The sequence below is a fragment of the Anas platyrhynchos genome, chromosome 1 (genome assembly GCF_047663525.1).
Source record: "Anas platyrhynchos isolate ZD024472 breed Pekin duck chromosome 1, IASCAAS_PekinDuck_T2T, whole genome shotgun sequence".
Classification (NCBI taxonomy): domain Eukaryota; kingdom Metazoa; phylum Chordata; class Aves; order Anseriformes; family Anatidae; genus Anas; species Anas platyrhynchos.
The window spans coordinates 193,695,708-193,718,554 of record NC_092587.1 but is presented as its reverse complement, the minus strand read 5'-3'; the positions used below and the strand labels follow the sequence as shown (position 1 = coordinate 193,718,554).

Here is a 22,847-nt window from a genome sequence, read left to right as displayed (position 1 = left end):
GGTGGTGGATTTTTGTGTGTTTTTTGTTTGTTTGTTTGTTTGTTTTTCAGGGGGAGGGAGGGGAGTACATTTAGATGACTTTATCTTTAAAGGAAAAAAAAACAAACTTTAGTGATTACACACTTGAAAGAGTTAAATCACAGCTGAACAAGATCTCACAACCTGAACAAGATCTTGAGCACTGTCTTCAAAAATTCAGAAACCAGATTAGAATAATATTTAATAGATTAAACCTATTCAAAACCCCCCTTTCATTCCAATGAACTTTGGATTTTGAGTTCATAGGGACATGTAAAATCAACAATATAAATACCCTATAAATATCTTCATTTTGACATGAAAATACTCGTAAAAGATGGGATATGTAACATTCCTTTATCAAAGCAAACATGAATCTTTCATCTCATCCTTTCTTTTTTGTTTTTGAATGATAGCATTGCCTAAGGGCTCTGATCTATAGCACTTTTTTCTTCAATAATGTCAACACTACATAGGCATTGATACTCTTCCTAATTTACAACAACATTGTGATTATTGAATCATAGTACCCACATTTTGTAGTTCAGAAAAGAGCTGGAGTTGCTCCCAAGGAAACACAGGTAGGGAAAACAAACAAACAAACAAACAAAAAACTCTTCTCACCTTTTTCCCAGACTTTCCCCATTGTTGTTTTTTTCTGATGTCTTCTGTCTTCTCTATAAAGAACTCTTGAAAGGGCCTGGTCCTTATAAGAAACCAACAACAGAATAGTACAGTTTCCTTGTAACTCCAATGTTATTTGCATATCTTTGCAAGAATGGCACTAATCTCTCTCTTAATTAATTCATTTGTTTAACAGTCATCAAACCTTGAGGTAAGACATGCTTAGAAATTTAGACAATCATTATTTTCTCAATATACCAAATGTGGACAGACAAATTATAAATGTAACTTAATTCCAGCTTTAACAAGAAAAGCTTTTAGATGCAAATCATTAGGTAGAAACAGTAGTCCGTGAAAACGTAGTCAATGGACCATGGTTCATAGATGAGTCAGAGGTCCCATGTTTTTCACACAGGTATAACGATTGCTAATGTCCCCTTTGCATGAATAATTACTGAAAATCCATACTTACCTCATGTTTGACAGTAGCACCAACTGATTAACATACTGATTTATCTACTGCCTGAATCATTGCTGAACAAGTGGTGAGACAGGCTATTTGTTCTGCTATAAACTGAAGGTATAAAATGTGTCCCCTTGTTGGATTATATCATTAGCTGCACCCAAGTTACTGAGCATTGATTCTACATTCACTGCTTCTCACTTTGTATGAGACAAAACCTCTGGTTCTTCACACTGTCTTTAAATTAAGTTGTATCCTTTTCCATTGCCATAAGACTCTTCCCATTTTCTGAGTACAAAGGATATCTGTAGAAGATTGTAGTGATATGGGTAATGTTACTGAGTTAAGACACTGAATTGAGCATTAGCTAATTAGAGTTATCTCACATACCTCCCAATTAATACTAACAGTATGCATTTGAGTAGGAATCTCTTTAGATCCAGCACTTGGAATTATAAATCAAGCTACCTCCACAGTACAGACAAGGCCATAAACCTTATAAATGTCCATACATAAAGTCTGTAAATGATCTTGAAGCTTGAACTGCACCTTGAATATACAGATATTTTGGGTATCACATAATAAGTATTATCAAGGTCACCCACTCTGCTCCTTATTTAGATTCCAAACCACACCCTGTTCTCAAAGGGCTGTGTTTATATGAGCTTTGTAGGAAAGACCATTTTACTGTGTTCTCTTCCGTAGACCTGCTGTTAACTGTTAGCTTAGGTTTCTACTTTCAATAACAGCAATAAGCAAAATCATCATATAAAACAGGTTTTTGTTTTTGCTGGTTGTCCTTGGCTATGAAATCTTGAATTAAAGGAAAGGTCATTTACTCTTCACAATCTTCTAATTTTGTGCAGTTTTAAAGCATGCTATAATCATATCCAAGAATCTAAGTGAGCAGCACTTCAAGGGTTAAAAGTTCAAACATTCAACTCAAAAATTAGGGAAAAAAGGGTGAATGAGGTTACAGGTATAATCTCAGTTCAGCAGGAATGCACATAAGTGTGACAGGAACATGAGTCAAATGGAGTTTTGAGGATTTTTTTGCAACTTTTCATCCAAGTGAGAATCCCCAAAGCACCAAAACACTTTGAACCACAGAAGCTATAGTTTTTTATAGAAGTGAGATAAAATCAAGAAACATCTTAAAAATGAAGCAAGCTTGGAGACAGAAAAGTGAAACTCTAAACAGATTATCCCTGTCCACTGTGTCCTTGGAAGGATCATCCTTCCCTTCAGGCGTGCCCTTATTTCAGCAATCTTTCATCAGGTTTCAAGGAACTCTGTATGTAGTCCTTGCTGGGTCCCTAGGAAAAAAATATCTTTCTTTTCATCACCTCTGATCCCTGACCGTGTGTGTTCCCAGACTTCAGAGGAGAGGCAAAAAGAGATACTGACACAGTGAACTACAAAATGACAGGCAAAACTGATGCCATCTGTTCCTATCTGCTTTAAGGACACATTCACACTGCCAGCTTTAGATATTTAGCTTATCCTTGCCAGGTCCCTGGGAATTAGTTATGTGGCTTAATAGAATGATTCGAGATATATAAGTACAGCCAATAGGAAGAGATCAGTGTACCTTTATATAGAGAATATAAGCCTGTGTGCAATATAGCGGCCATATAGTGGCTTTAGAGCAGCTATATAATGAACTATATATATATGAGCATATATATACATATGAGCTATGTATAAGGTCTCCACTGTTTCGTTACTACTCTCTAGCATCCTGAGAATGGAGTTTTCTACACTTATATGAATTTATAAAATGAATTAATCTGATTAGTATTTATCTGTATAACTATGTGACACAACTGTATGTCTGTCAGCAGGTTAACCCCAGTGACATTGTATCCTTTTCACCTTGTTTTCTATACTCTGTGTTCCTAGCTTTACACTGATGTTATTGATAATGCACTACCTTGGTAAGTTTAGGGAAGAAGAGAGGTGAGACAATGTTTTGCTTTGAGCAGGAAAATTTTCAGGGAAGAAAAACTGTGGAGAAAAAATGTGGAAGTAAGAAAATAGAAATTAGGAAAACAGTAAAGATGAATGCCCCAATGCCACTTTGACCTCAGACAACATGAGCCAATTCTTGGCATTAGAGCTTTCCTTTACAATTCCAGCAGTAGAGACCTTGTAATGATGCCCACCCACCAATCTGTAGGCGTCACACAGGTAGTGCCAAAACTCACTCCTGCCTCTGGACCAAAGTGGGAGGTTCTTCAATGCCTCTTCTCAGCTAGTGGTATGGCACTGCAACAGTAACAGTTTATATCTTGAAATTAGTACCTGATCACCTTTGGTAGAGGTGATCAGGTGCTAATTTCATCAGGTGTTAATATCCCATCAGTGGGCTGTAATGATGTGCACCCAGACTTAACAAGATAAATATGAGCTTGGGTCCCCACATTCCATGAATCAAAGAGCATGTGGCTAGCAGCAGCAAGAGCAATATGAGTCTCTGAAATGGTGTTTCCATCTGGCATCGTGGTATTTTATCTTCTCCCCACATGCTTCTCACTGGCTCCCCAGTCCTCTCTTGGAGTGTGTTATTATTGCAACACACCATCTTTGCAAAAGCATTACGGACAATGAAAAGAAGGGTGTAGAGGTTAAGAATGTTTATGCATAAAGTAAAATGGGATGAGCCTGAGTGTGTGTCCCAAAGAGGCCTGTGACCATCTCCCTCTAAAACACCTTTACAAGAACCATTTTTGGGAGCAACCTGGCAGAGTAGCACAGATCATAGAATCACAGAATTGTCTAGGTTGGAAGAGACCTTCAAGATCACCTAGTCCAACCTCTGACCTAACACTAAAAAGTCCTCCACTAAACCATATCGCTAAGCTCTACATCTAAACATCTTTTAAAGACCTCCAGGGATGGTGACTCAACAACTTCCCTGGGCAGCCCATTCCAATGCCTAACAACCCTTTCAGTAAAGAAGTTTCTCCTAACATCCAACCTAAACCTCCCCTGGTGCAACTTTAACCCAATTCCCTAATACATCCAGATACAATTCCCCACATTCTCCCAGATATAGTCACTGAAAAGTTTTCTTTGTATCATTATTATTGTTTATGCTTTATTGCTCATAACTTATGTCAGCAGGGTAATTCCATCTGTTTTCTTTCATGCACAATGATATAGCTGTAGATAGATGTGGTCCCTTTTGAAGAGAAGCACTTCCAACTGAACTGTTATTACAACATATAATTAAAATCTTTTGAGTCATGGCTAAAGTGCAAGGTATTCCAAAGTAAACTGAAGCTTTTAAGGTTCAAACAATCCTAATCAGCAGATTGTTTGTCAGTAAGAAATTTTTTACTCTTTTCACTTATTAGTGGTAATATAATTCTCTGGAGAGAACATGTCTTTTTAACTGCCTTTTCACAGTTAAAAGACTGTATTTCACCTTGTGACACACACAAATACAAATCTTATTTTAGCTAGTTTTTCAGACATAGTAGCAGATTTTCTTCCAGAATACTAAGTGAACTCAACTGACCCCAAAATTGACCATTGTGGCAAAATCTCATTTACAATTTTTGTACAGCTTAGAAGTATTTTTGTGGCAATCTGGTGTTATTAAACTGCATCTCTACTGAACTGATGATCTCTTCTTCCTCCAAGGTGTCTGCATTCACAGGCCAGAATGTTTGTGGTCTTTTTTTTTTTTTTTTTCCCACAAAGTATAAGAAAGCTAATGCATCTCAGTCAATTATTGTCAGTGACCCTATCACTGTGATCAAGGGGATTGAAAGGGCCAGTCGAACGCGGCAAATCAGCAGATGGTCACAGGACTGGCGCCACAGATAGAGGTTTGTCTGCTTTGACAGGGGCTTGCTTTGAGAAACCTGGTCTGTTGGGGTATGATGGCATCAGAGAGGGGATGACCATCTTCAGTCATAGGCTTGCCAAGGTGGTAAAGAGGGATTTAAAATACAGTTGCTGTGAGAAGGGAACCTCAGTCCATCCCACTACTCCCAGTTTGATGCCAGTGTCAGTGACAGATGCCCAGAGCCTGGAGAAGGATCACAGTTCATCAAGAGAGCACATGAAGAGCAGCACAGAGGAACTCCAGCCACTCCAGCCAATAAACCAGCTTCATCAGGGGTCCAACTTAAATATCTCTACAATAACACATGCAATATGGGGAATAAATAAGAGCAGTTAGAGATGTGCACATGCCTGCAGGGCTATGACCTCTTTGGCATTATGGAGTCATGATGGGATGGCTCATGACTGGGGTGGAAGGATACAGGCAAGGACAGGCAAGAGAGATAAGGAGGGGTTGTTGCTCTCTATGTCAATGAGCAGCTGGAGTGCTTGGAGCTCTGCCTGGGTATGGATGAGGAACTGACAGAAAGCTTATGGGTCAGGGAGAGCAGGGAGGGGTGACATTATATTGGGTGTCTGCTACATGCCACCTGATAGATGATGGAGGAGCCAAAGAGGAGAGGTTCTATGCTGGACCTCATTCTCACCAAAAAAAAAAAAGGGTCTGGTGAGGAATATGAAACTCAAGTGCAGCTTCGGCTACACTGACCATGAAATTGTGCAGTTTGGGACTCAGAGGGCAGTGAAGAAGGAGCACAGCAAGCTCAGTACCCTGGACTTTGGGAGAGTAGACTTAGGCCTCTTCAGGGATCTGCTTGGTACAGTATCATAAGACAAAGGCCTGGAGGGAAGAGGGGCCCAAGAAACCTGATTAATATTCAAGGATCACCTCCTCCAAACTCAAAGCGACATATCCTAGCAAAGAGGAAGTCAGTTAAAAAAAAAAAAAAAAAAAAAAAAAAAAAAGGCCTACAGAAGGTGGAAGCAATGACAGCCTGGGAGGAATAAATGAGCAAGCAGTGATCAGGTTAGGAAAGCTAAAGCCCTGTTAGAATTAAATTTGGCGAGGGATACAAGAAAGGCTTTTCCATAAGTATATCAGTGATAAAAGAAAGACTAGAGAAATTGTGTCTCTTTCTGAAAAGAAATGGGGGAACTGGTTGCCTGGGAGATGGAGAAGGTTGAGGTACTCTATGACTTTTTTGCCTTAGTCTTCACCAGCAAGGGTTCCAGCCCAAGTCCCAGAAGACAAAAGCAGGATCTGGGAGGATGATGAAACACCCACTGTTGGAGACCAGCTAAAGAACGTGAAGGTGCAGTCCATGGGAACTAATAAGATACATACATGGGTTCTGAAGTAACTGGCAGATGAAGTTGCTAAGCCACTGTCCATCATATTTAAGTCATGGCAGTCCAGTGAAGTTTGCACTGACTGGAACAGGGAAAACATAGAACCCATTTTTAAAAAGGGAAAAGAGGAAGACCCAGGGAACTACAGGCCAATAAGTCTCACCTCTGTGCAAGATCATGGAGCAAATCCTCCTGGGAACTACATTAAGGCACATGAAAATAAGAAGGTGATTGGTGACAGCCAACATGGCTTCACTAAGGGTAGATTGTGCCAGATGAATCTAGTGGCCTTCCATATGGGGTTACAGCATTGGTGGATAGGAGAAGAGCAACTGACATCATCTACCTGGACTTGTGCGAAGCATTTGACACTGTCCGTATAATACCCTTGTCTCCAGATTGGAGATTTGATGGATGGACCACTTGGTGGGTAAGGAATTGGCTGGATGGTCTTACTCAAAGAGTTGAGGTCAACGATTCTGTGTCCAGGTGGAGATCAGTAACAAATGGTGTTCCTCAGGAGTCATCATTGGGACTGGCACTGTTTAACATCTTTGTCTGCAATGTGGACAATGGGATTCAGTGAAACCTCAGCAAATTTGCTGATGACACCAGGATGTGTGGTGAAGTCAACATGCTGTAGGGAAGGGATGCCATCCAGAGGGACTTTGACAGGCTTGAGAGGTAGGCCCGTGCAAAACTCATAAACTCAAACTAGGCCAAGTGCAAGGTCCTGCATCTGGGCCAGAGCAACCCCAAGCATAAATACAGGCTGGGTGGAGAATGGAATGAGAGCAGCCCTGAGGAGAAGGACTTGGGAAATTTTGTTGATGAGAAGTTCAACTTGAGCCAGCAATGTGTGCTTGCAGCCCAGAAAGCTATCCATATCCTGGGCTGCATCAAAAGCAGCATGGCCAGCAAGTGGAGTGAGGTGATTCTCCCCCTGTGCTCTGTTCTTGTGAGAGCACACCTGGAGCACTGAGTCCAGCTCTGGGGCTCCCAGCACAAGGACAGAGATGTACTAGAGCAAGCCAAAAGGAACTCTACAAGGATGATCAAAGAGCTGGAATACCTCTCCTATGAAGACAGGCTGAGAGAGCAGTGATTGTCCAGCCTGGAGAAGAGAAGGCTCCTGGGAAACCTTATAGGGGCCTTCCATTACCTAAAGGGAGCATACAAAGCTGTGGAAAGAGTGTCTGGAAAGCTGCCTGGAAGAAAGGGATCTGGGGGTATTGGTTGATAGCCAGCTAAATATGAGCCAGCAGTGTGCTCAGGTGGACAAGAAGACCAACAGCATCCTGGCTTGTATCACAAGTGTGGCCAGCAGGTCTAGGGAAGTGATTGTCCATCTGTACTCAGCTCTGGAGAGACTGCACCTTGAATACTGTGTACACTTTTTGGCCCCTCAATACAATAAAGACAGTGAGGTGCTGGACCATGTCCAGAGAAGGACTACAAAGCTGATGAAGGGTCTAGAGAACAAGTCTTATGAGAAGCAGCTGAGGAAATGGGGGTTATTTAGCCTAGAGAAAACGCTCAGGGAAGACATAATCTTTCTCTACAACTACCTTAAAGGAGGTTGTAGTGAGTTGGGGGTCATTATGTTCTCCCCAGCAATAAATGATTGGACAAGAGGAAATGCCCTCAAGTTGTACCAGGGAAGGTCTAGGTTGGATATTAGGAAAAATTTCTTCACTGAAGGGTTGTGAAGAGTTGGAACAGGCTGCCCAGGAAAGTAGTCAAGTCACCATTGATGGAGGTATTCAGAAGATGTGTAGATATGGTGTTTAGGGATATGGTTTAACTCTAGACTTGGCAGTGCAAGGTTAACAGTTGGACTTGACAATCTTGTAGGTCTTTTACAACCTAAATGATTCTGTGTTTCTATAACAAAGCTGGAGAGGGACTCTTCATTAGGGACCATATTTATAGGACAATGAGTAAGGGTTTTAAACTTGTCGTGGTTCCGCTCGAGTGGGCAGCCAAGCTCCACCACAGCTGCTCTCTCACTCCCCCTCCTCAAAGAGGAATGGGGAGAAAATATGTGAAAAGGGCTCAAGGGTTGAGACAAGGACGAGAAAAATCACACAATAATTATTGTAACGGGCAAAACAGACTCAGCATAAGAAGATAGTAAGATTTATTGCTCATTACTAACAAGCTAGAGAAATGAGAAACAAAGAAAGAAATCAAAAGCACCTTCCCCCTCCATCCACCCTCTTCCACCTCCTCCCCCCGAGCGGCGCAGGGGAACGGGGGAATGGGGGTTATGGTCAGTCTACAGCACTTCTTCTCCGCTGCTCCTTCTCGGTCACTCTCATCCCCTGTGCTGTGGGGTCCCACCTATGGGATGCAGTCCTTGATGAACTGATCTGGTGTGGGCTTCCCACAGGCAGCAGCTCTTCCAGAACTGCTCCAGATATGGGTCCATACCACGGGGTCCATCCCTCAGGAGAAAACTGCTCCAACCTGGCTCCCCTATGGGCAGCAGCTTCTGCCAGGTCACCTGCTCCTGCGTGGTCTCCTCTCCACAGGCTACAGGTCTGGTCCAGAATCTGCTCCGGCAGGGGTCTTCCACAAGCGGCAGCCTCCGTCGGTGCAGGGCCACCTGCTACACCGTGGTCTCCTCCACGGGCTGCAGCGTGGAACCCTGCTCCACCGTACTCCATGGGCTGCAGGGGGACATCCTGCTTCACCATGGTCCTCACCACAGGCCACAGGGGACTTCTTCTGCTCCGACGCCTGGAGCTCCTCTCCCCCTCTTTCTTCACTGACCATGGCACCTGCAAGGCTGTTCCTCACTCCTCTCACTCTCCCAGCTGCTGTGTGGCGCAGCATTTTTTTCCCTGTCTTAAATATGCTCTCACAGAGGCGCAAAACAGTATCGCTTATCGGCTCAGCTCTGGTCAGCTGTGGGGCCCTTACCAAACATGAGGCAGCTTCTAGATCCTTCTCACAGAAACCACCCCTATGGACCCTGCTACCAAAACCTTGCCACGTAAACCCACTACAAAACTAGAAAAGGGTATATTTATATTAGAAGAAATAATTTACTATGGGGGTGTTAAGGTACTGGAACAGTGTCCCTTCCAACCCAAACCATTCTATGATTCTATGATTAACCTGTAGATTGTCTACAAAGAGAGAAACTACCAGAGACAACTGACACTATAAGAAATTAGATAGTGTTCAAGAAAAGCTATCTTCCTTCTCAGATGTTCCTATGATGATTTTGTACATATGAAACAGTATAATCTTTAGTCTGCACTGCTATTCCTGATGAAGTTTTCTGAATGCTCAGATGAATTCTCAGTTTTGCACCAATAATTTAATAAACTAGCATGTGTTCAGAAGAGCTGCTGGCTTTTAAGCACGCCACTCATGGAGGATGCAGTCAAGAACTCTGTTGGATGCAGAGGATGTAGAAATCTGCTAATGTTGCTGTATCACCAAATTAGATTAGAGCAGCACCATGGGACTAGTGAGGGAAGAGTGCTTGTCAGGTATATACATTCACTTCTCACATCTTTGTGCTGTTTGTTTCATCAGGCAGATTTCTCTGCTTTACTGCTCATATCTCAAGGTGTGAAGTTGTGTAGGGTGAAAATGGAGCTACAAGACAACTTTTTGCATCTAGCCTTTGCTTTCTTTCTTTTGACAGAAAGTGTAGTGACAGATTATTTAGATCTTTCCCACTAGATCTATATTCCAATAAGAATGATAGAAGAAAGAAGTGCCAGAATTTCTCAGAAGTGTTGTAGAACTGAGCACACAAGTGACAAAGATTGCCTCTGATTGCTCACAGCATGGTAATCTCTTATTAGAATAACCATAGGTCTAGTAGGGACTTCTTATGAAAAAGTACTACCAATTATACCATTCTATCATTACTATCAGAATAGTAATCTATGCCATATTTGTTATATACAGTCTACAAAGATTCTCAATGTTGACAATTCCACAGACCTCTCATGTAATTTATTTCAAAAGCTAAAATAATCTAAGACTAGAGTGATCATGAAAACAGTATGCCAAACTATACCATACTCCAACTGAGCCCCTGTAGTTATTGAAATAGGTCACTTCACAGCAGAAATGGTTAGAATGCCAGTAGTTCTGTGGAACATTGTATCTTATAAAGAAATTTCTAAACAGTTAATGAAGAACTTTTAGTTATTGATCCATGTAAAATGTTCATCATGTTAATTGAGTCTTCGCACAAAGAGTTTATATCTCACAGAACCACAGAATCACAGAATTTCTAGGTTGGAAGAGACCTCAAGATCATCGAGTCCAACCTCTGAGCAAAAATGTACTAAGTGCAGGCTTTGCGCGCTTACAGAGGCAGGAGGAGGATGAAAGATAATAGAAATAAACTTAGATTTCTAATATATTAGAAATAAAAGAAATAAACTTAGAGCTTACAGTCAGTTTGATCATAGGATGTGACAGCTGTTCCAATCTTCATCTGTCCCATCAGTTCTGGGCTCCCGGTAAAAAAAAAAAAAAAAAAAAAAAAAAAAAAAGAAAAAGAGGGATCTGATCTCCTGGAAAGAATCCAGCAGAGGGCCACAAAGGTGATACAGGGCCTGGAGCATCTTCCCTATGAGGAAAGGCTGAGAGACCTGAGTTCAGACTTGAGAAAAGAAGACTAAGAGGGGATCTTGTTAATGTTTACAAATACCTTAAGGGTGGGAGACAGAAGGATTTGGCCAACCTCTTTTCAGTGGTTTGTGGGGACAGGAGAAGGGGTAAAGGCCACAAAATGGAGCACAGGAAGTTCTGCACCAACATGTAAAAGAACTTCTTCACAGCGAGGGTAACAGAATGCTGGAACAGGCTGCTCAGGGGTGGAGTCTCCTTCTCTGGAGATATTCAAGACCCATCTGGACACCTTCCTGGGCAATCTGCTCTAGGGAACCTACTTTGGCAAGTGGGTTGGACCTGATGATCTCCTGAGGTTCCTTCCAACCCCTACAATTCTGTGATTCTGTGATCTTTGAACTACATTGAGATTACACATTTCACATTTTTGAAAAACAAAATTTTGTAAAACAACCTCAAATTCAAAGGTGTTAAATGAGAAATTAATAGAATGATATACCAACAGCATTTATCAGTAGATCATTCAAATGATCTCAGTCTTCCCGTACTGTGAGCATACTCATTTCATCTTAGTGCCTGTTTCTAGGAGAAATGATAGACAAGAACAGGTGCATATTTTGCGGCTGTTTGGATGTATTATATCAATGGGATATAGAGCGCATGTATTCAACTTACTGCTTTTCAGCACTCCATGCTGGGATTTTTAGATGGGTTCACAGCTTTTTGCTCTTTTGATTCTCATCTGTTGGCCACCCTTGGAAGAAATAAGCAGCCGCTTTGGCTACTGGTCTATCTTCCTTGGGATTATAACATTCTGCTCCCATTGACACCCAAATAACTGACTGCCTAGGTATGCAAGGTAGAGATCACTAGAAAGTAGAAAACAGATCCATTGGGATGTTCTTAAAAAATGTAAATTTAAAAATTGTCAATTGCCTTGACTTTTCTTTTGCATCACCAGTTGCACTGATATTCTGATATTCTTTTTTTTTTTTTTTTTTTTTTTTGAGAGAAAGGGAGAGAGAGTGTGCATGAGTTCTAAGGAAAAGGCTGTCAGTTCTTCCTATCTACAAAACTCTTCTATTCACATGAAAACAGGAACTACCTCTAAAAATAATAATAATTATTATATTTTTTCAAGGAGGTGGGGAAGATTTAAATTCAGTACTTAACTATATGGAGGTATAACTTTAAGTTAGTATTCTAGTAGTGTTGTTGCAGAACATGAATCAATGTTGAAAAGCAGGTTCCATCTGACTGGGTGTTATTACAAAGCTTACAATAATAATGCTTTAGCTAGATTACTGCTGCCCCGAGCGTACGAAAACTTCACATATAAACATCTAATTAACTGTCTTAAATCAAATAATCAAAACAATCACATTTTAATGAAATAAAAGTTTAGTGTGCTACAGGTTAATATGAAAAATATTTCTGCTATTCATATTACATTGCTGAAGTTAATGTTAACACGTCAGGCATAAGACAGTTTGGCTGGTTTGAGTTGTGTCTTTAACCAGTATAAATTAAAGCAGATCCGTGTGACTGAATGAAACTGTCATTTTACAATGACTAAAGGTTTGCTTCCTTGAGTACATGGTATATTTTTATTTTCACTTTTGCATACCCAGTCTGCTAAGCTGTCTTTCTAATGAGTGAAACACGGAAATATCTTAAAGTAACTAAAATTTCCCCATGTATTTTTCTTTTTCCTGAGGGAATTATGAAGTCCTACAGGCACATGATTGTTTTTAAAGTTTCTGAGAAAAAATAGGGTAAGTTAATAATTCATTGTTGTCACCTAGGAAGAAGGAAAAAATTATTGTGACAAAAGTCTTCCTTGAAAATCAAGGACTTTTTCTAAGTAGCAGAATATTTCTGACATTGAAACAGTGTGTAAAATAAATAAATATATAAACTTAATTATTAGAAATATTAAAATATTAATATAGATTTTATTTTTAAATGCATCAGGAGAACAGTATGGTAAGAAATACAAAATAACATTTTCATACTTTTTTGAGTTATTTCAGTGTGTTTGTAGATATATTGTCCTAAACCCAACCTATTTTATAAAAAGACTTTTAAAAGAAATTTTTGACTATAATGAAGAACATAAAGACCTTAAACATTCCTCCCTACTCTCTCAAACACTTTTTCTGAGATAAATTCTGATAAATTCTTCCAGTTTTTCCTATTCATACAAGACTAAACACATTTTGAGGCATAATATTAGAGCAGAAATGCAAGGTGTCTGTTAGCAAAGTGATGCTAAATTTTCAAAATACACGAACCGATCTTTCTTACTTCAAGAGTATTATAGAAAACTAGAATAATGACATGTTTTATTGTTTGTTTATTTTATATAGGTAACAGATCTCTATTCCATTTACAGTTAGGTTCTGAATGAGTTTAATACTGCACATATTTACATTTTATGACATTCATGTCATCATTGACTTCAGTTATTAACAGGGTCTTTAAAACGAATAGAGTACTGAAGTACCTGTCTGAAATGGGGAATTAATAAGAAGCAATGTTAAAATTAAAAACGACCAGCCCACTCATACAGAGAAAAAAGCACTTCAAGAGACCGTGTTCATTATGACATTTCAGTGGTTTCTAGACATTACTGTTCAGCAACAATGCAGAAATTGTACATATTCTTTGTGCTTAGAACAGAAACTACATTAGTTAGCAAAATCTGTCTTGTAATGCTTGTCACCTGAAATTGCATGTACCTATGTGGACACCACTTGAATTGTTAAAGTCAGTGCATTTGCATACACAAATGTTTCAAGGACAAAATGATGGGCCCACTTGTAGCTCCTTTGAAAAAAACTTGCCCTAAGACAGTTTGCACAGATTAGATTAAATAGAGCTGGAAGTAGTTTATTAATCATAAATCTTAGCATATTCCCATGACCTAGCATATCACACACAGGAATTACACTATTATAAATATTTGAAAATCTGAAGAAAATCCAACTAATATTGTATCCTGCTAAGGGATTGGGCCAAACATCACCTTTTTTTTCTAATCAGGTCAACAATATTAAAATAAAACACTCCATCTAGTATGATGCTATAAAAAATGTATATAAAGTAGATGGTATTCTGGTTATTTAAGTGGTTTTACTATAATAACTCATATTCATTTTCTGTGAGATTTATAGGCTTGTACATCTATTATGAAGGAGTGAGAGAAAGCACAGGGAAATGAGAGAGCTCACAGTCATTCAAGGAGAAATAAAAGTTTCAGCTATTTACAAGTGCTTGTCCTGATTCCTTGTAATCTACATTAAAGAATACTGACAGGTCCCATATCCAAGCTAATGTGAAATGACAGATTGCTCAGATCCAAACATTCTAAAGGGCCACAGGCTAAGTGAGTCAGAGCAGCTTCTCTGCATTTGCATCTTAAAGGTTCTTAATTCCAATATACACGCAAACCAATTTCATACTTCTTTTTTAGACCCCGCTGTGAAATATGGGGGAAAAAATTCTAACCACTTGAATAACTTATAATCTTCTTTTACCTATTTTATGTGTGTTCAAGTTTACAAAACTGCTGACTAAATCTTTAATGAATTTCTTATTAATGCTCCCGATTGCTTTGATTTTTATTAGCCCTATAAAAATAACTTTAGTGTGGAAGAGTCAAAAGCACAAAATAAATAAATAAATAAATAACAGAAATACAGAAAGGCAAAAGCAGGCATAGCTTAATCAAACTACTCATTGCTACTTATTACTTTTCATCCCCTATGAAAAATGCCCACATATTTGGCTTTTTTTTTGTTTGTTTTTTTAATATATATATGTATATATTTCAAAAAACATAAAGCTCCAAATATAATCTGCCTGGATTTCATTTTTATTAGTGTCCCCTCTATTACTCTCCAATAAGATTCTAAAGACTGTATAGCAATTATAACTTTTTCTGTGTTCAACCACTCATCTCCTTCTACATATGGACTTCAGGGTCCATCACAGAATTTAAAACAAAACCTAGCCACTGCATCAGTACCTCTGTTTGTGAGAATCTGTTAGGAATGATCCAACAGAATCAGAGAGTTTCCCCTTCTCATTATCTTAATCTTGATAGAAGACTCTGCTCACCAATTTTACATGTGATAGGAAGAACAAATGCACATTCTGACCCTGGTGAATCAAGGTAAAACTGTCCCTGATGATAAAGACGGCTGAGATTTTCCACCCTCTAAACCAGTATATCCTCTATTGACTCTAGATAATATCTGAGAACTTTCTTACTGAATGGTAACAGATATTAACAAGGAAATATATTTTTGAAGCACAGCAAAGCAATAAGAGGATATGGACTATTAATTCATTTCATTTATCCTTAAGAACTTAAAGGGAAAATAATCATCAATAATATATCAGGAAGAATAGACCTCCTTGTTTTACATGAAGACAGTGATGACTGCATGTCCTCCTTCTTTATCCTTTCCCTCAAAATAAGGCAAAATATTACAGCCACTCTCACAAGTTTGTTTTCTGTGAATAAAACAGCAGTAAGGAAGAAACTTGGAATTTTTAAAATCAAAACAATGTAAAATGAGAGACTTCTTTATGCCACACTAGTATTTTTGATATGAGCAACTCTTAAACATTGTTTTACACGGTCCTCTTTGCTAAATCATAACACACCTGAAGGAGCCTAAACTTTGTCATTCACATTTGTGGGGACCTCATATTCTGTTCATCATCAGTTTTCTCTACCTCTCTGCCAGTCAACCCTGAAGGCATTTCTAGTTGGCAAGCAGAGGACTTCCAAACACCTTCAAACATCTTCAAGGAAATATCCAGCATTTCTTGTAACTGTAATTTATATTCATCAGCTTCTTAGAAGACAGCCTCAAATAATACCTTTCTAATCACCAGAACAAATCAATTTCTCACATGCAAATGATATGAATGTTCATTCTTCCAAATAAAAAAGCACATCTTTATAAAGTATCTTACCTTCCCTGATACATACTTTATCGGTAAAAGAGTAAAATTGATGAAAGGGTTGATCTGTGTGAGCTAATGCATTTTTATTTAAAAGAATGTACTAAAAATGTTTCCAATCTTAAGTGTTACTGCTGAACAGGAGCTTTGAATAGATTGCAAATGTTTTTACAGTGAAAATATTCAATTGAAAATATTGTCTGAAAACTATAATTACTGATCATTTTGCAGCCTTCCAATGTCAATCTAAATCCAATCCTTAAGCCTTAAGGAAAAAAAAAAAAAAAAAAAAAAAAAAAAAAAAAAAAAAACATTCTTATGCATGCTTTTATGGTTTTATAACAATTCTCAACTTAGTTTACTGAATTATTCTGTAATTAACAAAGTTTACTTTATAGAAAGGCTATATGTATAGAAAGGTTAATATGTATTTTCAAACTTGTTGATATTCCAGACAAGAAAATCACAGGCTTTGCAAGCTGGGCACTCAATGGCTGTAGTACTTCAAATGAATTCATAGTGGGAAAGTATAATATACACGGACATCATATACACTTAGAAAATCACATTCAATTTCAGTTTAGCTCTTTTCATTGTCAGTCAATATCTTTAGCTTCATGGGTATACAGTATGCTGTGAAGCATGTGGTTAACTGATTTCTGAGAAAGCAGGTGTTCAAGTTCAAAGACCAGCATCATATTTGGTACTCACCACCACCATCATCAGCAGAATTTATATGCTTTAATTCTTCAGACTGTCTCTGAGATTACACCACCTATGTAAGTCATCTGCCCCTCCCTTTCTCTCTCCCTCCCAGATTCCTACTTCCCTTTGAGAGTACCCTGGATCACATCCAGACTTCCAAAAGACATGGTTACACAAACCTATATGTCTGTGCCATAAGCATCTCATAGGTTTTGTATAGCATTTCTCAGCCCTATACAGGTGTCTTGGATACCTTTGGACTATTTCAGTATGAATGAAAAGGAGCAAATTCACAGAGCGTAAGTTGCCACTGTCCACAGTGCCTGATTCAGGGTTTCTCTTCACAGTAGCTTTATTCCCATCCCATGTCTTGGATGCATATTTGTGGCCAAAAACTGATGCACTCCTCAAGAATACCTCTCAATTTCGGCTGAAAGTTTAGTTCATGAGTTTATAGACTGCTTCTTGATATCAGTCTATAAAGCCAGAATAAGGGGAGGAAATGGGGGAATTCACTTCTGAACCACACTTCTGATGTAAACAGCAGCTGTGATTCTGTGCCTCACATGATGTCAGGTGATAATAGGCATTTATATTTGGGGAACTTTCTCAAGATTTGAGGGTGAGATTCAGTTCTAGGTGGAGATATCTGAGTTTAGATATCCATAATATGAAATACATGTGGCATTTTATTACTGTCAATAGAAACAGTACTGATTCTATGTGAAAGATCCATGAATTAACATGTGCTCATCTCACCTTATCTTTCATTTTATAAGCATCTTCCTTCCTGGTTATCCTGATAATAGAGCTCCTGAGTGCTAGCTCTATTAAAATTAATATTTCTGAATAATTATGATATTAGTACTGATGTTTGACCTATATTCCAGGTTACGTTTTCTCAGTTCCTTAACTATAAACACTTCCATAATGAGCTGCTGGTTAGTATCTGCTATATTCTAGGATTGCATTTACCTTTGTTGTATAGTACTGTTAGTCCAGAGCAACATCCACTACTTTTCTATGAATGTAATTCTCAGTCACCAAAGCCCTCCTGTTTGGTACTTGCTGCATCAGTGTACTGTTTGTTTCAGCAAATTTCTAGCATCCTTCTTTTTGTATCCTTGTCATTATGAAAAATAAGATGATATTTCAAAGACCCAGCTCTCTTTCAACAAAATTTATTTTCCTCTCCTGTTCAGACAGTTCCTTAACCATCTCAAATTTCTGTATTAAACTTGTTTAAACAGTCACGTGAATTCCAATAGCCTCATCACTGAACACTTAGAAGATGAAATTTGCATTCACTTTCTCTAGAAAATATTTATCTTATTAAATGTTATAATAATTTTGTCTTGCCCTGAAGTTTTATGTTAGTTAAATCATGTTGAATTTTATATCCTGTCCATTTGCTGTTATTATCCCAATTATTCTTTTTACTAATATTATTGCTAAAAGTCTTTTTTGCTTTTGGTATTAAACCAGCATATTTACTGATTCCAAGACATCAATTCTCATATCTTTTTCTCCACATTATTATGTAGACAATTTTTTCTACAGAGAGAGTAAGATTATATGCCATTTTTTTTTCAGAGTCCTTGGATGGACAACACTTATCTCCATTAGGTTTTGCTTAAACTTAGATACAATAATCTCCAAACTATCACCTTGATCCATCTCTTCTCTATACCTTCATCTATAATCATAATCTTTCCCTCAGTTTATAATGTGTTGTTTTGTGTGTCTTGTTTTGTTTTGTTTTCCTGAATTGTTCAATTGTTCTTAACTGTACTCCAACCTCATTTCTTCTCTCTTTGCTACCCTTCTGTTTATAATGTTAAAAAAAAACCTTTTGCTACAGAATTTTCTTATTAAAATATGTTGACATACTACACGGGTGGTGTCTCCATGACAGATATTTGCAGGGAGGGAGGGAGAAGTCGGTGTTTCTGCAAGTGTTATGTGAATAAATAAAGCATTTCAGTTTTCATCATAGCCAAACCCTGGCTTTTTTCCCAAACACAAAAAGGGAGAACAAATGAATGTTAGGTATTTTAAGGAAAGTATTAATTTCCAAGTCAGATAATTCACCAGCAAATGTGTTTGCAATTTCTTTGATTGAGCAATTATTCTTTTCCTCATGAAAGAATAGAGAAGAGCTTCCAAGAGCTTTTAGCTAAATAGAATAGTAGTTGATTATATGTATAAGATTCATTCATCTTCCATATGCATCTAACTTTCTTTTCTTCCAAGATCAGAATGAAAAACAGTTTTATATCATGACTTATGTTGTGTATAAGCTTTTATAATTTGTAAACATTGCAGGAGTGTCCTTTCACTTGTCTGATGCTGACAGTATGATGACAACTATTACTGTTCTGCAAAGGCTACTATCATACTAATAATACAATGTCCTCAGAGCATTGATCACCAAGTATCTTGAGAAGAAATATACAAAAGCCTACTTGCACCAAGAAGAAAAGAAGGAAGCTTACATCCCAATCAGTTCTTAAACCAGATACCATTCTAGTGAAACATGTACTCCTTTTTACTTCAGATGTGAAACCAGTCACAGGTGTGAAATATTGTAACAAAACTTTCCCATTTGCATTAATAAATAAATAAATAGTTAGATAAAAGGAAGCTCAAAATTCTGATACAAAGCAGTTATCTAATATAATTTTGCTTTCTAAAAAATTACTTTTAGACAAGTAATATAACTCAAAAACTGATATATATTAGTTTAGGGTAAGAGGGGACATAGAGCATCATATTGTACTGTGGAATTTGTTGACGTCTTTTCTTTGCTCCATTCACATTTGAAGCTATTTAGCTATTATTATTATTATTTTATTTTTTGCTGAGAACAGTAAGTATTTCTACATCTGAAGTGAATAACTGTACATTCTCTCATGAGAATTAAATTCTGTTTTCTCCACCACTATTTCTATAAATGTCATATAATAAAACACCAAAGTCAGAGAATGGAGTGTTGTTGTTGTTGTTGTTGTCGTTTTTCCTGACAGTAAAAAATTAATATTTTTCATTTTGGTGATTTTTCTCATATTGGTGATTTGGTTTGAACACATAATTGAATCTTAAGTATTTATTTAATCACTGCTAATTTAAACAAAACTCAGTTTTGCACTTTAAGGTGTCCAACCTACAAAGGGAATTCCTTCCATTTATTGTTTGTTGAAGAGCCCAACACAGACCTGTTAATAAGGGTGGTGAGAAATCCTTACTCCTGGTGAAACACTTTTCTATGAAGAATAAACTATAACACTGCAGTCTCCGCAATTTCTGACCTCAACACAATATTCCCAGCAGAAGGAATATTACTCACTACTTTAACAAAAATCTTTACTGTAGAGTTATATCTAAAAATCCAGCCATCATTGTGAAAGGCCACCTACCCACTTAGATACTTTAATACAGATAGAGATCTTAATCTTACTTTCAAAATACAGGAGAAGGAAGCACTCCTTCACCTCCTCCACTTCTATGTGATACCTGAAAGCATTTACTGAGAATTATCTTCCTTCAGTGTCCATGCCTGCTTCCAACCCATACCTCCTATGTTGTTTGGAGAATCCTAACAACCACCCAGCATATTAATAAGAGTTCAATATCTGCAAGCAGGGTTTGGCTTAATTGCCATTTAAGATATGCCATTTAGCCTTGCAGTTCTCTTTCAGGACAGAAGTAATGTTTTTATTATTGTTATTGGGTTTTGTTTGTTTGTTTTGTTTTGTTTTAATGTTCTTCCATTTTGTTTTGTTTTAATGTTCTTCCAGGGCTGCAGATTTAACATAAATTCTGTGGCTTTGTTTCTTTTAGATCAGTTAAAGCATGTTAATTTGTACTTAGTATAGCTTAATATATTTTATGACTAATACAGTGTAAGCAAAGACAAAATCTGAAATTCCCAAGTGTAAATGACTAAATATTTCTAGTGAGTATACTTAAGTGAGGTTATTCAAATAAGAAATGTGGTGAAACTGGAATCATACTAGACTCAATTTAAAAAAAAAATTCTAAACTACAAAAAAGTGGAGATTATTTAAGTGTCTATGCTACACTGTGTAGTAATGTCATCAATCGTACTTTGACTAGATATAATTAATTTTATGTGTTGTTTTGTTTTTGTTTTTGTTTTCTTTTTCCAGTTCTCTTTTACATTTTGCTTTCCATTTCTCTTAGATTTGGTTTATAAGATTTTATTTTATTTTAATGAAATATCTTGTGGTTAATTTGACAAAATATAACAGTGAAACTTTAAACACAAATTATGAAGAATCACCTTTTTACTCTTTACAAAATATTCATTAATATTCACCATGGATATGTGTTAAAAGATACTAATCCACTGATGGCTCCTTGTAACTTTATGAATTAAAGAAAAAGGAGTAAAATGGGGTTATTACAAACCTTTTGAAACAGGAGATTATCACAATTATCATCTTCCTCATCCCTAACTACAGAGGCAGCAGGCCTTAATCTTATTTATTAGCTGTAAAATTTATCATCATGAAATTTGGCTGCTAGGAATGGAGATATATTTATGTATTTTTCGTTTTCAGGATAACTATTCTTCCACATGGGAGCCTACGAATCGTGAATGCTTCTAAATCTGATGAAGGACGGTATTTATGCCAAGGTGTAAATGTATTTGGATCTGCAGAAATCATTGCATCAGTATCTGTTAAAGGTATGACAAAAAACTTTGATGTTATTGATGATATCTCATTGCTAATATTTGCATACATATTAAATCAACCAGATCATCACAAATAGTTCCATAAAATTAAAAACAAAAAAAGGAAAAAAAAAAAAAAAAAGGAGAGAAGGGAGAGAGAGGAAGAAAAAATAAAAATCAATATCCCTTTATATCCCTTTTAACATATTTTATCTTTGGGATCTCACTTGCTTTCTGAAGAGGAATCCCCTTTCTAAAGAGGATTGAAGTCTGGAGGAAAAAAAAAAAAAATGTATCAATGAACATTCTAAGGACTGAGTCACGATTAATTTTTAAGCCACATTTTTTCTCACTTTGTAGGTGACTTCTTATATTGCTTTTCATTTTAGATGTTCAATGGTCATCTTTGTGTATTTATGCCTGGATTTTTTTTATTATTTTTCATTTATTTTTTACGAGACAAAACAATACAATCACAAGATTCCAGGTGTTACAGCTTTAAAAGCAAGCAAATATATACATATATGTACATATATATGTATATTTCAGTATTTAGAACTATATATTTTGAAAAAAAAAAAAAAGCAAAAAGCAATAAATGCAGGGTCTGAGTAAACCAAGCAGAACTTAAAAACATTATATTCATGCCTTGCCATAACTAGACTTCCACTGAAATGTTCTTTATCCTTCTGTATTTCAAGAACCAACAAGAATAGAGCTGACTCCCAAGAAGATAGAGTTAACAGTTGGAGAAAGCATTGTCCTCAGTTGCAAAGCCCTTCATGACAGCACACTAGATGTCACTTTCTATTGGACACTTAATGGGCAGCCAATTGACTTTGATAAAGAAGGTGGACACTTTGAAAGCATCAAGGCAGTAAGTGATCATATGTATGGTTTTATGTGTGCTGCAAAGTGATAAAAATTTATTTTACATGTTTTTTACATGGTTTTTCATGCCTTCCGTGTACAAAAGTCTAACAAAATTGAAAGATAACTTGTTTCACTAATGTTGGAAAGAAATTACAGCTAGAAGAGGTACAAACTTCAGGTTACTAGAGTTAATTCTTCATCTGTTAGTATTAGTGAGGTACCTGTTGATCTTTGTGAGGGAACAGAAAGTAGTTTGAATCTAACCTTCCTTGCATAATTCTATTGATTTTAATACCAAAAGGATGCTGCTATAAACTTTATCTTTCTTACAGATAGTATGGTTGTTGGAATGTACTTACCTCCCAATGTTTTTATTTATTTAGCTCATATTTTTTTTATCTGAATAACAAGGACTATGTTTTATTCTCCAGCCTTCTCTCTGCCACCACCATCCCTTGCCCACCTCCCCCCCTCGCACCCCCCCCACCCCCCCAAGTAGATTCTAGCTGTGCAACTGCTATTAAAGTTAATAAAAATCATATGGAAAAATATGCATACAAATTATATATATTAAAAACAAAAATAATTTAATATGATCAAATAGTGTGATAAAGTAACATGAGCCCGTCCCATGTAAAACTGTTTGAACTTTTCTTAGTAGAAAGAAATTTCTTAATG

At 37.2% G+C, this 22,847-nt stretch overlaps 1 protein-coding gene across 4 annotated transcripts in view; it reads left to right on the top strand.

The window, feature by feature from the left end:
• The window catches only part of CNTN5 (contactin 5), a 698,727-nt gene that overhangs the window by 609,199 nt on the left and 66,681 nt on the right, over positions 1-22,847 (top strand). For all 4 annotated transcript variants that reach the window (XM_038176391.2, XM_072032765.1, XM_072032763.1 and 1 more), the window contains 2 exons: positions 21,181-21,308; positions 21,998-22,173. In XM_038176391.2, coding sequence (XP_038032319.2) covers positions 21,181-21,308; positions 21,998-22,173 — 304 coding nt within the window. The remainder of the gene's footprint in view (positions 1-21,180; positions 21,309-21,997; positions 22,174-22,847) is intronic.